This window comes from Marmota marmota, unplaced genomic scaffold (genome assembly GCF_001458135.2).
Source record: "Marmota marmota marmota unplaced genomic scaffold, marMar, whole genome shotgun sequence".
Taxonomy (NCBI): Eukaryota; Metazoa; Chordata; class Mammalia; order Rodentia; family Sciuridae; genus Marmota; species Marmota marmota.
Window position 1 is genome coordinate 9619646 of NW_026000168.1, and position 17548 is coordinate 9637193.

A 17548-nucleotide genomic window follows, 5' to 3' on the forward strand; every position below is an offset into this window, starting at 1 on the left:
ACTCCTTTGCTCCTGCAGTTCCTTCGACCTGGAATGTCCTTTCCTAACTGACCCAAATCCTAACCAGCCTTCAAGCCTATGACAAATAGCCTCTTCCCCGTGAAGCTTTCACAGATCTCCCAAGTTAGAATATTTACCATTTCTGAGGTTCCATAACACTTTACCAAAACCTCTCTCTGACTCTAAAGCAGAAAATTGTATTCTGTAAGTGACCATCTCCCCTTTCAATGAAAAGCAATTGCACAACTCTGTCTGATAAAATAATTACTAGGTGACACCCTAAATCTGTGCCTCCTTTACAGTCAGGCTTCTCATTCAGAGTTCTCTCATGCTCAGATCCCATTAATGAGGATCTTTTCTCCTTGCAATTGAACCACCTGCTAAAAGGATAAAGAAAAAAGCCCTCAGGTAGCTCTGTGATCTACTGTGTGGATAGCTCCAAGCAGTATTCTCATAGAAAAGGGACATCTGAGGCCTCTCTGCTGCTAGGATGTAGCTCCTGCCCTATAAACTTAGAGTAACCTAATGCCAAACATGGCCAATGATAGTCCTGCTAGTCTGAACATTTAGTTGAATCTAAAATGACTATATGGTAGGTGTTTCAAGGACTAAGGTAATTAGGTGGGCTAGCATGTGTATAACATTCTTAAACAGTCTCTAGCACATAATAATAACTCAATAAATTTTAGCTGTTATCCATGATCAGAAACTGACAAAGTAGTAGACTATGGAGTTAGGCATGTCCGAGTCCAGATCCTGTGATCCTCATCATTACACTCTGGTTCTTTTCTTATAGGATTGACTCCCCATCTTCCTCTCTACATTTACTCTTAAAAAAAGGAGTTTTTATTCAGATGTGAACTTCAGTGCAAAATTAAGTGACTGTATTACCTGCCCATAGATACCCATCTTTATAAGCCTGATCATTTTTTTTTAGTTGCAGATGCACACAATACCTTTATTTTATTTATTTTTTAAATGTGGTGCTAACGATCAAACCCAGTGCCTCACACGTGCTAGGAGAGTGCTCCACCACTGACTACAACACCATCCCTAGAAGTCTGACCTTTTTTGGTACCCAGGATTGAACCACATCCCCAGCCCTATTTTGTATTTAGAGAGAGGGTCTCACTAACTTGCTTAGTGTATTGCTGTTGCTGAGATTGGCTTTGAACTCTCTCGATCTTCCTGTCTCACCACATCTGGCTTATGAGTCTGATCTTATTGTATCCTCCCAAACCTATTAATGTCAGGTATAACCATTATTACAATTACCTGAGGAAGTAATGATGACTTGTGAGTGAAAGAGTTCTGTCTTTTAGGAAAACTAAACTGGAACACTCTGAAAAGATTTAGGAAAAAAGCAAGTCACCAAAAATATTATGCCATTGAAGTGAGTGTGGGTGAGAAAAGCACAAAAGATGCAGTGAGGGTCGTGACCTCAGATTGCTTCGTTACCTTTTACTTCCTGCCTCACTTTTTACTGTTTTTTTTGGGGGGGGGGAGTTGTTTTTTTCAGTGCTAGGAATTAGACCTAGGTCCTTGAATACGTTAGGCTCCACTATTGAGCTACTCCCAGCTCTTTCCCCATTAAAGATAAAAACCAGATCCCTGAATAAGCACACCATTGAATTCTAATCAGTAACCATATACATACTCACATACAAACTCATGACCAAATATCAAAAGACTAGCAAATATATGTACCAAAACTGCTTACGGTGAAACAAAATAATTTTTTCTCCACTACCCACTCTGTTGTTCAATAAGAGGGCTTTGCCTGTGAGTATATTAAGGAGTTGCAGGGACTATGAGAAATGGCATCGAAAGTGAAAGAACTCAGGTAGTTTTGAGCTTGAGGAGCCTACAGGAGAGAAAGTAGGAATGCCCACTGATTCGGAGGAAATGTGTAACTGGGAGAAAAACACATGGGGATTGAAGACTGACCTCCTAATCCTTTATATTTGAAGGTATGTGAATAGATGTTTTTACAAGGACGGTGAGAAAATGACCAAATCTGAGTGACAGCCACATTTTAGAGGCAGGAAAATGATAAAAGGATGCTGTTGTTAAAAGTTTTAGGAGTCCAGTTGTTTTGGACTAAGCTTCTGCACTGGGCCAAAAGGGACTAGACTATAAATAAAAATGGAGCCAGTGGCAGTGGCTCCTCTCTGTAATGCCAGCTACCCTGGGGGCTGAAGCAGGAGGATGGCAAGTTCAGGACCAGTCTTGGTAATTTAACAAGACTCTGTCTCCGAATAAACTAAGAAGGGCTGGGGGTGTAGGTCAGTGGTGCAATGCATGTACAGAGAGTCTGAGGTTCAATCTCCAGTAAAAAGATAAAAATAAAATGGAGTCAGTCACCCTAAAGGTGCATGTCACTCAGCTGAAACTAAGCTGCTTATCTCATTTTCTGGAGAAAACAAGGATGGGAGATAACAGCCAAATATCTATAAGGACTTTCCTTTTCCTTAATCTTTACAACACACACAAAGTAACCTGATTTAACTAATTGGTTACTTTTCTATTGTTCTTGTAGCCAAAGTAACTTTGAATAAGCAATTGGTTTTTGCTCATTGTTTCCTTTTCCCAGCCCTCCTCTGTAAAAACAATCTCTTCTGCTCAGCCCATCAGAATGCTTATGTTTATTCTATTGTATGGAATGAAGTGTGGCCCGATTCTGGGATCAAAAAATAAATAAAATAAAAATAAAACTCACAAAGATCTTCAACCTGCTGTAATTGTGTCTTTTGACAAAACTAAGATGAAAAAGCCAGCAAGAGGGACTGGAGTTGTAGCTCAGCAGTACAGCGCTTGCCTAGCACCAGTGGGGCACTGGGTTTCATCCTCAGCCCCACATAAAAATAAATAAAGGCACTGTGTCCATATACAAGTAAAAAAAAAAAAAAAGACAAACTAATAAATAAATAAATAAATAATGCCAGCAAGACCCAATTGCACTCAAGTCGCTGGTCCTACAGCAATGGCCAGGGAAGGTTTCCAGGAGAAGCTGGGCGAGGTGGCGCATACCTGCCATCCCAGCGACTCAGGAGGCTGAGGCAGGAGGATTGAAGGTTCGAAGGCAGCCTCGGCAATTTAGCGAGGTCCTAAGCAACCTAGTAAGACCCGGTCTCAAAACAGAAATTAAAAAAAATAATAATAATGAATTTAAAAGGGCTGGGGACGTGGCTCAGTAGTTAAGAGGCTCTGGGTTCCATCCCTGGTACACCCCCCCCCCAAAAAAAAAAAAGTGTCCAGGAGAAGCAGGATATCAGAAAAGATAAGCTAAGGCTTCAAATAGTCCACTGGAGGCAGAAATTTGGAGGCTCCCCGGGTCCTTCGCTACCTTTCTGCGCCGGTCAGGGAGCGGACACCCCCACCAGAGAGGGCGGAACCCTCACAAATTCCTCAAGGGACCCCAAAAGTCTATTCGGACCCCTGGGCGCAAACACTAGCTGCCGTCTTCCCACTTCCCAGCCAGTCCCGGGTCTTCAAACCCGGCGCGCGGGTCTCCCGCCTCACCCCGTCTCCTCAGCCCTTGTCCACGCCCACGCCCCGGCCAGGCCCCTCCCGCGCTCAGGAGAAACTCAACACGTCCTTCCGTGCTCCCCAAGTTTTGCCCGTACCTCACACGGTTTGGTTACTAGCGGGTAGGCTTTGGGCTCAGAACAAGGGGGAGCCAGACCAAAGCCTTGGACGAAAGCTGAGAGAAGAGGCGGGAAAACCACAACTCCCATGAGGCAGTGGGGGCGCGGGAACCACGCTCCCGGCATCCTCCGCGGGGCTCCAGCCCGGCACCGCCGGTGGCGCCGCGTGAGGCTGCTCAGTGTTCGCGGAAGTTGTGGCGAAGAAGCGGCCTTTCGGGATGGCAGCGTCTGAGGAAGAGACTGAGGCCCTGACAGGACTGCTGGATGTGGCGCGGGGCCTGGAGAACTTGCCAGTGAGCGCCTGGCCCCCGGGGGCGAGGCCGGCGCCCTTCCAGGTAGGAGCGGGGCTAGAAGGCCGTGAGAGAGCTGAGGCAGGGGCGGGGCTAGACGGCCTAGAGCTGAGGGCAGTCTCGGGGGCGGGGCCGGTGCCCTTCCACGTAGGGGCGGGGCTAGGCGGCCCAGAGAGCTGAGGGCAGCCGCCAGGGGCGGGGCCGGTGCCCTTCCAGTTCGGGGCGGGGCTAGATGTCTTCGACAGGTAGTCGCGCAGCTCCCCCACCTGGTGGCACTTCTCAAACTTACTGGAATTGCCGGCAGTGTGGACCTTTTTTCTTACCTAGCCACACAGTTATTGGCTCCTGGGAAAAGTTCAGAAATGCACAGGCTTGGGTCTTTTTCTATAAACCTGTCGTTAAGACCTTAGGAAGGATTTTGTCCTCTTCTGTCCCTCTGTCCCTAGACTGGTAATTGCCTGGCGTGAAATACCAGAGGCTTCTTGAGGTCCCTTGGAAAGCTCCCTTACAGTCTGGCTTTTTGTTCAGACCTGTCCTCAGAATGCAGTGAGATATCCGGAGAAGATAAAATCAGTTACCTCTCTGGTCTCAGGTGCCTCATGTGTAAGATAAGGCTTAAGGCCTAGTAAAGGATCTCAGCCCCAAGTTGAAAACAGCCCCTAGAGTCTTGGCTGAGGGATCCCTCATGCTGTGAGGTCTTGAGCAAATACAAATTACCTTTTGAAACCTCAAAACCCTCCAGTGTTCAGTTTAAATAATAGCACCTCTGTTCCCAATGGCTTTGAGAATTAACAGTAAAATTCCTGGTTTGCTACTCAATAATGCTCAATAATGCTCACTACTATTGCTATCCTGAAGGCCTCTGTCTAACTTTCACACCACTCTGATCTTGGCATAAAAGTTGCCTGAGGAATTCAGAATGACAAAAAGTTTAAAAAGAAACCAAAGTATGTCAAAGTCAAGAGATTGATATTGGGAGATCTAGGTTCAGATAGAGCTTAGCCATCTTAGTTATTTAAGAGCCTTAGTTTCTTCATCTGCAATAATTTAAATATTTATAGCCCTTTCACATCCAGTATTAACATTGAGTCCTATGTGCCTTTTCTTCTTCCTGGAGTTGTTGTGAATTTCAAATGAGATGACAAATTCAATGGCAATTTTCAAAGAGCACGTAGGATATTAATGTCAGAAATGTTTATTATTCTCTCAAACAATAGTTTATGGCTAATAATACAACTGTCAATATTTGTAGTGGCAGGTTATGGTTAATAATACAAGTGGCTGGTGCTATATGAAACACTAATTCCTGAAAGATTATTGAAGACCAAACATTGCTGAATGCAGTTCTGGTCAGAACACTGATGTGTGTTTCTTCATTCAACAATAAGGGAGTGCCTGTAGTGTGCCATGTACTTGTTAGGCCAGGCCCAGAAGCTGAGATGCTGGATCAGTTTCCACCCTAGGGCTATAGAAAGTGCTTGGGTGCCTTTATGGTTTATGCATTTTACTTAGAGCTTCTAACATGATAAATGCAGTTGTATTCCATTAATTATTATAGCAAATAGTTATTGAAAACTAAATGTATGTAAGGTGGTGAGTTGAACCTCAGAGAACACAATGAGCAAAGAAATGTATTTCTGGCCCTCAAAGATCTAACAACTGAGTAATCTTTTATTAGGTTATTAGTATTTTATTTTATTAGTATTTCTGCAACTTCAAACTGAGTGTGGGGGTGGTGTTTCTATAATCCCAAGCAGCTCAGGAGGCTGAGGCAGGAGATTGATAAGTTCAACCTGGGCAACATAGCAAGACCTCATCTCAAAAAATAAAATAATTCACTTAAGGATGAAATTAACACAAGAATAAATTAATTCATGTATCTTCTTAGAATCCTCATAATCATTAATGTTCATAAATCATGGGGTTTGACATGCTAGTTATAGTTTTCAAAATGCACATTAAAATAAATACTTGTCTGTTTTCAAATGGGGGAGGAAGGAGACAAAGGGAAGCCTTATGATTGATCTCAGACCTGCAGCTGACAGCAAAAATGAAAATCAAGAGACTGAAACACACTCCAGCAGTTGTAGCTACTTGTGTTTGTGCACAACTCTTGGCAGGGAGTATTACAAGAAGATAGGATACTTTCCTCAAGGAATATAGTCTTACCAAGAAGCTAAAACATGCTTGATACATTTGAAAGACAAGCCTTACAGTATGTTCAACTAATGGTTTTGCATGTGATTCTAGGGATGGAACCCAGGACCTGGCACATGCTAGGCAAGTACTCCACCTCTGAGCTCCAGCCCAGCCCACCTCAGCTAATTTTTTTTTCCATATATTCAGGGAACAAAAACTAGTCTTATAAAAGGTCAAAACAGCTTACTTTTGCCAAACCCTTTCTTCACAAAAGTATGCACACAAAAGAATTAAGGCATGAAAAATGCAAGGTAAAAATAACTTTGTGTCTGGTTTGCTGTTGGGTATTGTGCAAAAAGGCAAAAAGAACATTCAAATATTCACATTGGAAACAAGCACATCATAATGTCATTGGTGTTGAAAGCCAAGTAGAAAATAAATTAATTGATTTTCTTAAGCTAAGAGTCAGATGTAATCATTTTTTAGGTCTCTGAAACCAGCTTCAAACATTATTTTTAAGATCTCAACTGGACCTTGATGAGAATTATCTGGCACACAGTCTCCTAATAACTGCTTGGAGCAAAAACAAACTTATGAGGCTAGAGGCCAAGTACAAAGATTCTTGTAGCTGGGGTTTCAACACAACCAAAAAAGGAAAGAAGATTTGCACAACACTTTTTGAGATTCAGAATGGAGGCACAGGTTTTAAGCCCAGGATATCATGCAGTGTCATATTTCAGTTTCTAGGGCTTTGATACAGAATGTGACTCAAAAAGCCAAACTTCCAGTTAAAGGTTTTATCAAGAGCTGCAATCAAACAATCATGAAATAGCTCTGCAGCTCCTGCTCTGTGCCCAGGACTCTGGATAGGTACCCCCTCCATCACCAGGCCATATCCCAAACCTGATGACCATGCCTGTCCTATTTGTTTAAAAGACAAGACCTTCACACTAAGCACAACTAGAGGGCCCTACAGTCTGTGACACTCAAACCCTGAAGTTCATGCTGTTAATAAATGCTGATCTACTTCAGAGAAGGAAGAAATAATGTGGACAAGAGTAGCCAAAGTATATTTGCTCTTCAACTTGCTGTATCCTGTTTCCATTTTGGCTTCTTGGGTAATTATTGTTTTATTTTTTTTTTTAAATTCTCTTCAATTTTCTTAAAAAAAAAAAAAAAAAAAAAAAAAAACTTGAAATCTCCACCCAGTGCTTCAAGGATCTGGTTTCTAGGGCATCATTTTGTACTGACCATTTTGCATGTTCCCTACTCTTTCCTGAGCAGTTCAGTTCTCTGATACATAAAAAAAAAAAAAAAATTGTGACAATGCAAAAATGATAAAAGTCGCATTCTTCATGTTCTCATTTATATTTTTCTGGGTGGTCCCACATCCCAGCACATGTATATGAGAGGTATTAAAGCAGTATTTGTTGATGAATGAAAGAAGTCTGGGCTGGGTCAGCTCTTGGCTTTTCAACACTCCTAATGTATAAGCAATAGAAAACTAATTCCCAGACACAGTTTTGGCTTGAATATGTCTGAAGCTGGAGAGTATAACTCCAGAACTTTCTCCTTTACCATCCTACTAAACTGCCTGTGTGTTTTTTATTGAACACTGATGTGACAGCCACTAGAGTAAACTTTTTACATGGAATCTTTCACTTTATTTTGCTTTACAGCAACCTATGAAACAGATCAAAGTGTTTAGAGGGGTTAAGTAATTTACCAGAAATGTTATAAATATTACATCTAAATATAGTATCAAGAAGAATTAGGAGAAGCTAAAATTTTAAAAGAAGTGCTTGGCACTGAATACAGTGTTTTATTTCCAGTTCATGATAACCACCCCAAGAATGAGTATCATCCCATCTTATCATTGCTCATCCATCCAAAGCTTAGCAAGTCATCTGCCTACTCACCATGCTGATGAGCCTGGTTCTATATACGTCTCCTTTAGGACAGGCCATGTTCTGCACTAGAAGCTTTCCACCACTTGAACAGTATTCCCAACCACTGTCATGGGTTTTCTTTTTATTTCTTTTTTCTTTTGGAACTGGGGATTGAACCTAAAGGTGCTTTATCGCAAGCTGCATCTCCAGCTGTTGCATTCCATGCAACAAAAACACTCAGGGTCACTCCAGGTGAACTTGGGCTGCACAAAATAACCCTATAAGAGAGAGATACCTTTTCTTTGGGATCCTGTGATGGCTCCTCTGACCTGAAGGGTCTGCAGAAAGAGAGAGAGAAAGAGAGAGAGAGAGATACAGAGCATGTGCTGAACCCTTTTTTTTTTGAAGAGAAGCCATTCAAATGAGGCAAGGGGTCAGGTTTCAGGGGGTTGAGTCTAGCTTCATGATGTCTGCTGTCAGCAGGTTGAATGACATCTAGGAAGGCCACACCCAAAGGCAGAGCAAGAGAAGGAGACACACAAAGGGCGTTTCCATGGAACGTTCTATCCCAACAGGGCAAAGGGTAGTATTACAAAGGAATAGGTGAATGTAGCTCAACTCCATGGGTGACATGCCTACATCTGAAGACACACCCTCAAACTTCCTGGACCGGGGCAATGTCCAGGTCACTATGAAATGTAGTGACCGGTCAAAGCCTTTCTGCTCCAGGATGGAAGGCGCGAATCATTCAGAGTGGCTCCCCACACCCAGCCCCTTTTATTTTTTATTTTTAGACAGAGCCTCACTAAGTTGTTGAGGTTGGCCTTGAATTTGCTATCCTCCTGCCTCAGCCTCCTGAGCTGCCAGGATTACAGGCATGTGCTATCACAACTGGAAGTCACTAGTTTTCTGTGTGGCCTCCTGCACACTCTGGTCTAGTCTCACCCTCCATCTGGACACCATCTTTGACTACAGCCATTGCCTAGACCATCCTCAGCTTTCCCCCTACTGCATCAGTCAGGACGCATTTGTTTGCAAGAAACAACACAAACTGCCTCAAGCAAAAGAGGGAACAAATTGCCTCACATAACAGAAAAGTCCAAAAGTGGATAGGCATGCCTGGATCCAAGACTCTGACAGTGCCATCAAATGCTCCTTCCACCACATTCCCTCTTCCTCCTGCTTCCCCTTGCTAGAGCTGGCTGTCCATTCACATGTCTGTCTATGTGGCAAACTGGGGGATGCCAGGCAGACATCTGCGGTTTAGCAACTCCGATGGAAAGAGAATGCCACTCCTCTACTGTTCAGGAACAAGTCCCAGGGCTGCACGGCATGGATCCAGCTTAGGTCACGCGTCCATCATCAACCAAGCAGTGTTCCCTTTAACCAGGTCTAGATCCCTGTCCAACAAGGACCCTCATCCAAACCACGGAGGCCAGAGCAGTGAGGGGTCTGCTGGGAAGAGTTGGGGCTGTGTTATCAAAAGAATGGAGCTGGGTGGGTGGGAACATGTCTGTATGGCTACCAGGCCCAAGCTGTGCTCTCCCCACACGATGGAGGAGAAAATGGAGATGAATAAAGATAAAAATGATTTTCAACGACCATAGATAGCAGGATCAATGACTACATCCATCAAAAAAATTTATTCTTTTTAAACAGGAAATTTACCCAGAAGTCTGTCTTATCCTCCTGAAGGTATCTGTGACTCATTTAGCATTAACTGTCATTTGTAACCTAAGCCCCTAAAGCATGTTAGATTATGCATCAAGTTTAACAGGGCCTCACAGGCTACAGGTACTCTACCACTGAGCTATACACCCCCATCCCTTAAAAATATAACATTTTAGTTGTAGATGGACACAATGCCTTTATTTTATTTATTTTTATATGGTACTGAGGATCTAACCCAGTACCTCACATGTGCTAGGCAAGCACTCTACCACTAAGCCACAACCTCAGCCACCACATTTTAGAGTCTTTTAAATTAAGATTTTAATCTAAGATTTTCAAAAATTTTTTAGATTCTTATTTTTTTTAATTTGTAAGTAAAAATAAGCAAATGAAACTATTTTTTTCAGCAAGAAATAATATGGTCTTCTAGTTAGAACACTGCAGTAAGTCAAACTTTATTTTAAAAGGCATTATCTATGTCAAAAATATTTTAGTGATTTATGTAGTACATTAAAAATGTGTACACCTTGAAGAACAAATCAATTTAAAATAATTCCTTGTGAAAACTTTACAAAGAGATGGTGAAATCTTCATTTCACAAGTACCTCTTGTCAAATGTGATGTGCACCTCTAATCCCAGTGACTCAGGAAGCTGAGGCAGGAGGATTGCCAAGTTCAAAGCCAGCCTCAGCAACTTAGCAAGACCTTGACTCAAAATTAATAAATAAATAAAAGGCTAGGGAAATAGGTCAGTGTCAAAGCTCCCTAGGTTTAATCCTTAGTAATCCAAAGATGTGGGGGGGGCGGGGGGAGATGCCTGGGTAACCTTTCACATTTCAACATTGAACTTTAAAAAGCCAGAGGTAACTTCTGCATGAGAAGGCACTCATTGAATTTGACTGATAGAGGCATCTTTTCCCAAGCCTTCGTTCATCCCTTTGGAACATCCCTGCTGAGCTAAAACTGTAAGAAACACCAACAGGTCTTTCACTCTGCACCCCCAAATCACTTTTTAAGCAGAGTGTTGGCCTGCCCCCACAGGTTCTCCCACGAATCACCTCCTCATCTCTCACCAGAGATGTCAATCCTCCCCCACCCCCAGCTCAGCATTTTTTCTTAAGCATAGGGTTCTGCACTTAACTGCATAGCTCCGCTGAGGCCTCCACAGGGTGTAGCTACATGCTGTTCAGTGCCTTTCAAAATCCTGGCTGGGAGACATAGTGTCAGTGGAGAGCTGGCTCCATAAATGAAGGATGTGCAGCAGGAACATTCCTCTAGGAGCTCCAAAGTCTGTCCTCAAAGGAAAGGCCGTGCTGCCGGTGCCTTTCGGAACTGCCCTTACTCAGCTACATGGGACAGCATGCCAGTGGACTTTATTAAGGGTCAGAAGAAAAATCATCCCTGGAAACCACTTCCTGGAAAAGAATGGTTTGGAAGAACATGGGTGAAAGTTTTCTCTGGTGCCAATACTGGGAGGTCAGTGCTGTATCTGAACAGTGAGATTATTCCTTACACAGAGAACAAGCCTTATGTCTGATCAAATGTCCATCTTGGAAATTGCTGCACTCAGGTGGAGCTGAGAGCCTGCTTCTATTACACACATTGTTATGTCTAAGATCAATGGATTGGCTTGGTTTTATTTCCCCTCTCACTTTGTATTAGCTTTCTGCTACTGTTAAAAAATACCTGAGATAATAAACTTTTTAAAAAGAAAGGTTAATTTTGGCTCACAGTTTTGGAGGTTTTGGTGTGTGCTTCAATGGCTCCATTGCTTTTTGGCCTGTAACAAGGCAGAACATCATGGTGGGAGCACATCATAGAGGAGGGTACTCACTTCATGGCAGTGACAAAAGAGGGACAAGAAGAGACTGGAGTCCCAATAACTCCCACACGTACCCCTATGACCTCCCAGTAGGCCCCACCTCTTAGAGGTCCCACCACCTCCCAATAGCACAGCAGGCTGGGACCAAGCATTGAACACACGGGCGTCTCAGGTACATTTATCAAGCCCATAGCATACCTCATCTTCTCAATTGTTGTTCATTTATCTTACCTTTGTGAATCTCATTAAGTCCTTTTAGGAAGAAGCAGTATAAATAAATGAGTTAAATTCCGTATAAGAATTATTCTACATGTAAATAAATGTGCTGGGCTCCTGAGGGGTACTCCAGTCTTCAGGGTTCGAAAACAGGCTTCATGGTGACGGTGAGGAAGTAACCAGAGACCAGCACTCACACAGATTCTAGCTTTAGGGTTTCCTTCTTTCTCCATAACATTTTATAAACATGTTTTGAAAGTACAAGTACTTTTTAAAGACCAAGAAGTATTAAATATTTTCATATTATCCCTTTATCCCTTTCTCATTTAATAAGAACAGAATTTACATATATATTCCATTTATAATGAATTTATCTATTATCTATGTGAAAAATACTATTTTTTGAAATTTTGTCTGCAATTGACTTCTCATTTATCCCCCTGAAAAGGATCTGAAGTAAATGACAATAAAAATATGTACATGCACTGTCTGATAAAGGTAACAGCAAAATCTAAGCTAAAACACTGAAGTGCATGTATGTAGACATTAAATTCAGAGAAAGCACATCTTTCTTGTTGTTATCCTTAATCCTAAAATAAAACCACACACATTTAAATCTAAAACTCGATATCTTTTAAATTGGAGAGACAGCTTTTGGGGCAGTATTTTGGTGTATTGTGTTTTGTTAGCTTTGTTTTGTTCTGCCCTCAATTTTATGTAGGCTAGAAATAGGAAGTATCCAAGCCAAAAGCTATATGATGTCATAGGTATATGACATGTCAGGTAGCTTTTCACTACCTGATGTGACATGTGTATGTGTGAGTGTGCACATGACCTGCCAGATCAACTTGCAGTGTTTTTTTGCAGTATACTCCTGATCATGTCGTGGGACCTGGAGCAGACATCGATCCCTCTGAAATAACCTTTCCTGGGTGCACATGTGTCACCACCTCCTGCGTCCCTGGCACTTGCTCCTGTCTCCGCCACGAAGAGAACTACGATGGCAGTCAGTGCCTTAGAGACATGGGATCATCGGAAGCCACGTATGCCCGGCCTGTCTTCGAATGTAACATCCTGTGCCAGTGTGGCGAGCACTGCAGAAACCGAGTGGTGCAGAGGGGTCTGCAGTTCCACCTCCAGGTGTTCAAGACGGAGAAGAAGGGCTGGGGACTTCGCACCCCGGAATTCATACCAAAGGGAAGGTTCGTCTGTGAATATGCCGGGGAGGTTCTGGGATTCTCTGAAGTACAGAGGAGAGTTCACTTACAGACAGCACAGGACTCAAATTACATCATAGCCATCAGGGAACATGTTTGTGACGGGCAGGTGATGGAGACCTTTGTTGACCCCACCTATGTGGGGAATGCAGGAAGGTTCCTGAATCATTCTTGTGAGCCCAACCTGTTGATGATTCCTGTCCGAATAGACTCCATGGTACCCAAGTTGGCACTTTTTGCAGCCAAAGACATTTGGCCAGGAGAAGAACTCTCCTATGATTATTCGGGAAGATTTCTGAATCTAATGGACAGGGAAGCCAAGGAAAGGCCACATGATGAGAAACTGAGAAAACCGTGTCACTGTGGCGCCAAGTCATGCCTCGCCTTCCTGCCCTATGACAGTTCACTGTACTGTCCCTTGGAAAAGCCGGACAGCAATTAGGAAGGCAGTTGCCACCCAATGCCTCCCTCCAGGGGCAGGAGTCCAAGGGCAGTGGGCACATGGGGCTCAACTCACTTCTACTTTCCCCTCTGTAAGCAGCTTCCACTCTAAGCAGGTCTGCTCGGTGCCCAGCAGCTTGCCAGGAGGGCAGTGGTTGTCTGCCTGGCTGTAGTAAGTTAAATTCAGGAATGTGGCAGAGACTGCAAGTTGTCCACCAATATCCTCCCCCCTCCCCGCCCTACTTTTATAATAGAATCCTCATTTTTACCTAGTTACATGACTAACCAGAGTACTTGTCTTCCTAGTTAGCTGTGGCTAGGTGATTGTGTTAAAGCTTACAGGATAGAAGCAAAAATGGTGTGTCCTTAAATGGAGATATCCTGTCCTTCCCCCTCTTTCATCCTGTAAGCTGGAATGTATACATGAAGGCTGGAGCCAGGGCAGCCATCCTGAACTCCAAAATGACCCCAGGAAAGGGTCACAAATAGCAAATCAACACGAGAGAGGAGCATGGATGTCTGGTAATGTAGAAAATGCCACCGGTTATGATCAGACCCCTTTGGAGACTTGTAGGTGAGAAATAGTCTCTCCCTTATTTAAGCTACTCTTATTCTGCACTTGCAAGAACCTAATCATGATTCAGGGTGCACACCTTGCCCTAGGATCTAAAGTTGGTCCTTTTCAACAGATTTTATCAGTAATAAAGCTAATTTTTTTCTGTCTGACACCTGCATCTTATATCTCATTTGTTTTTTTTTTTTTTTTTTGAAAAATGAGAGAGAGAGAGGTAGAGAAAGATGAATTTTTTTAATTATTTATTTTTAGTTTTTATCGGCGGACACAATCATCTTTGTTTGTATGTGGTGCTGAGGATCGAACCCGGGCCGCACGCACACCAGGCGAGCGCGCTACCGCTTGAGCCACATCCCCAGCCCCTCTCATTTGTTTTTAAACATGGATTAAGGAAAAGGCATTATTAATTATCACCCGTTTAAAACCCTAATAATAATCACCAATGACAAAAAAAAAAAAAAGGTAACCATGAAGGTGACGTCGTGTCATACCTAAAAGTCAGAAAAGGAAGCACACTGTAAAATTTTCACTCTACAGTTGGCTGTACTCTAGAGCTTGTCAGCCTCACTTCTTCATGTATCAGTAACACAAAAATAACTTTGTCACTACCACAAAAGGCCATGGAGGTTTCATCTCTTGTAAGCTTTTGGGGAAACAAAGATCTTTGCCTTCCTTACAACAAGAATATTGCAAAAATAAAGTTACTATGGAGGGGCTGGGGATATGGCTCAGCGGTAGAATGCTTGCCTACCAGGTGCAAGGCCCTGGGTTTGATCCTCAGCACCACATAAAAATAAATAAACAAAGGTATTGTGTACAACTAAAACAATAAATATTTTAAAAAATTACTATGGACATTAGGCATTTTGAAAGACAATTATTTGAGGCCCTACAGTATTATTTAATAAATAACTTGGTTTCTTCCGTGGAACATTTCAACCCTACCTCTTGCCAGGAGGAGGCCCTGCACTTAAATTTAAAAGGGAAATCACAGGTATCCATCTGAGGTAGAACGCCCTATTCCTGCGTAATATCATGTTAGCTGTGTGCTTTAACTTACAATGAAATGATATGTGAATCCTATTTCAGTAAAGCTGTTTTTTTCCAGTAGTGAACATGCTCTCATAGCATTATCAGGAGTGATTCCCCGTAGAATGAGACAGCAAATCTCCATAAAATGCCCCCAACTACAAATGTATAATGTCAGTCTTCCTCCGAACTAAGAGCCTTCCTTCCAACCTGCAGAGCTTCCTTTGATTTCTGTGAAGCAGTCCAATTTTTTATAAGTCAACTCGTAACCTTTCCTCCAAAATGGCCTTTCTCCTCAGAAATTCTTCTCATGACTGAGTACTTCAGAAACAATAAGGAGATGGTCAGAAGGAAAATGTCTGCCTGTTTCCTACTTCCTCTCACCCTCATATATGGTGGGAATATCACCATCTATGATCCAGGGATATTCACAGAGGACAATCTTCCAGTCAAGAGAAGTGGACACAAACACCACCAGCCGTCTTGATGCTTCAGCCAGAGAAAGGAATTTTTTTTTGTTTTTTGTCCTCCTGCACTAGTTTATTCCTAGGCCTGGAATTCCAGTTCCTAAGGTTAAGTTCAAAGACCTTTTTACTCCAAGTCTTTTCTAAACAGCAAGCTAACTGCATTTGGATTATTGACATATTCTTTAAAATGTCAACATTTTTGAGAGAAAACATTAGAAAATTCACTTCTGGGGTGGGGTTGTAGCTCAGTGGTGGAGCGCTTGCCTTACATGTGTGAGGCACTGGGTTCAATCCTCAGCACTGCATAAACATAAATAAAGGTATTGTGTCCAACTAAACTAAATATATACATACATATATAAACCCGTAATTCCTAAAGCCTATTATCCCCACCTAATCATAAGAAAAATACTGATAAATTAAGATAGGCATCCAACAAAATTTATCATTATCAGAAACAAGGAAGGTCTGAGAACTGCCCTAGCCAAGATAAACCAAGAGACATGACATCAAAAATGTCCTGTGGTGCCCTGGCTGGGGTGCTGGGGCTGGTACAGGTGCAGGTGAAACTAAGGAATGAACTATGGACTTTAATAATAATGATGTATCAATATTGGCTGGATAATTACAGCAAACGCAGTGCACAAAGATGGAATGGAATGTCAATGTTCATAATTAATGTTAATAATAGGGTGAGCTGGGTCTGGGTATATGGGAGCTCTGAACTATCCCCTCAGTGTTCCTGTCAATCTGAAACTGTTCCTTAAAGTCTGTTATAAAAGGAAATGTACAAGGTTGAATAACTATGTCTCCAAAGAAATGCACACACAGCCAGTAAGCACATCAGTTATTAGGGATAAGAATTTTGCAAATCAAAGCCACTATCAGATAGACTTCACTCCCACCAGGCTAACTGAAAATAAAATAACTACTGTTGACAAGAATGTGGAAACTGGAACCCTCACATATTGCTGGTGGGGTCACATAATGGTACAACTACTTTATAAAGCAGTTCAACCCTTTATCAAAACAAATAGTTACTACTGCAGTATCTACAGCCAAGAAAACTGAAAACATGTCCACAAAAAACTTGTGCATGGAGCTGGGGTTGTGGCTCAGTGGTAGAGCACTGGCTGGCATGTGTGAGGCCCTGGGTTGGATCCTCAGCAACACATGTAAATAAATAACACACCCATTGACAACTAAAAAATATATTAAAAACAAAACTTCTGCATGGCCAAGTGTGATGTACACACCTGTAAACCCAGTGGCTCAGGAGGCTGAGGCAGGAGGGTCACAAGTTCAATGTCATCCTCAGCAACTTAGCAAGGTCCTAAGCAACTCAGTGAGACCCTGTTTCTAAATAAAATACAAAAAAGGGCTGGGGATGTGGCTCAGTGGTTGAGTGCCCCTGAGTTCAATCCCCAGTACAAAACAACAACATAAAAAATTTGTGCATGAATGTTCAGAGCAATATCATTCATGATAGCAAAAAAGTGAACAGTACCCAAATGGCCAGTAACTGATGAATGAATAAACAAAATGTGTGGGAATATTATGTGACCATAAAAAGGAATGAAATACTGGTATGGATCATGATGGATAAATTGGAGACATTATTGAAATTGAAATATTTTGGATAAATTGAAAACATTATTCCAAATGAAAGATTCCAGACACAAAATGTCATAAACAGTATGATTCTGTTCATATGAAAAACCCAGAATAGGCAATTTGATTGATAGAAGAGACCAGTGGTTTTTAGGGTATGGGGGTGGGGATATAGGGAATGACTCTGCTAATTGTGAATAGGTAAATTAGCATCTTTGAAGGATTTAGAATTTAGTGATCATAATTATACAACTTATGATAATTTAAAGGGGTGGATTTTATGTTCTGTGAATTATATCTCTAAAGCTATTATAAGAAGAAGAGGAGGGGGTATAGGAGAAGGAGGAGGATAATGTCCCACATGGGTGCCTTTCACTTGGAAACTGGTAGTCTGTAACTCTGAAGGTTTGTCTCAGTATTAACACACGTTATGCCCCATGAAAATGCTTCTCCACCTGCTTGTCACAAAATGAAACCTAACTGTGCCTAATGCTGGGTGATGTTTGGGGACTGGGCCATTTGCTTTCAGAGCTGG

General features: G+C 42.3%; 1 protein-coding gene across 1 annotated transcript; it reads left to right on the forward strand.

Moving 5' to 3' along the window:
* Window positions 1–3787: 3787 nt before the first annotated feature.
* Window positions 3788–14058, forward strand: LOC107150038 (histone-lysine N-methyltransferase SETMAR). The gene is made up of 2 exons (XM_015494944.2): window positions 3788–3982; window positions 12542–14058. The coding sequence occupies exons 1-2, from the start codon at window positions 3866–3868 to the stop codon at window positions 13331–13333; spliced, it is 909 nt and encodes a 302-aa protein (XP_015350430.1). The 5' UTR covers window positions 3788–3865; the 3' UTR covers window positions 13334–14058.
* Window positions 14059–17548: the final 3490 nt, after the last annotated feature.

Bases quoted from the DNA above. Each gene is read 5' to 3' on its own strand.
- LOC107150038 (XM_015494944.2), top strand. From the start codon at position 3,866: ATGGCAGCGTCTGAGGAAGAGACTGAGGCCCTGACAGGACTGCTGGAT. The intron at 3,983-12,541 runs GTAGGAGCGGGG...GTTTTTTTGCAG, and splicing joins CGAGGCCGGCGCCCTTCCAG to TATACTCCTGATCATGTCGT.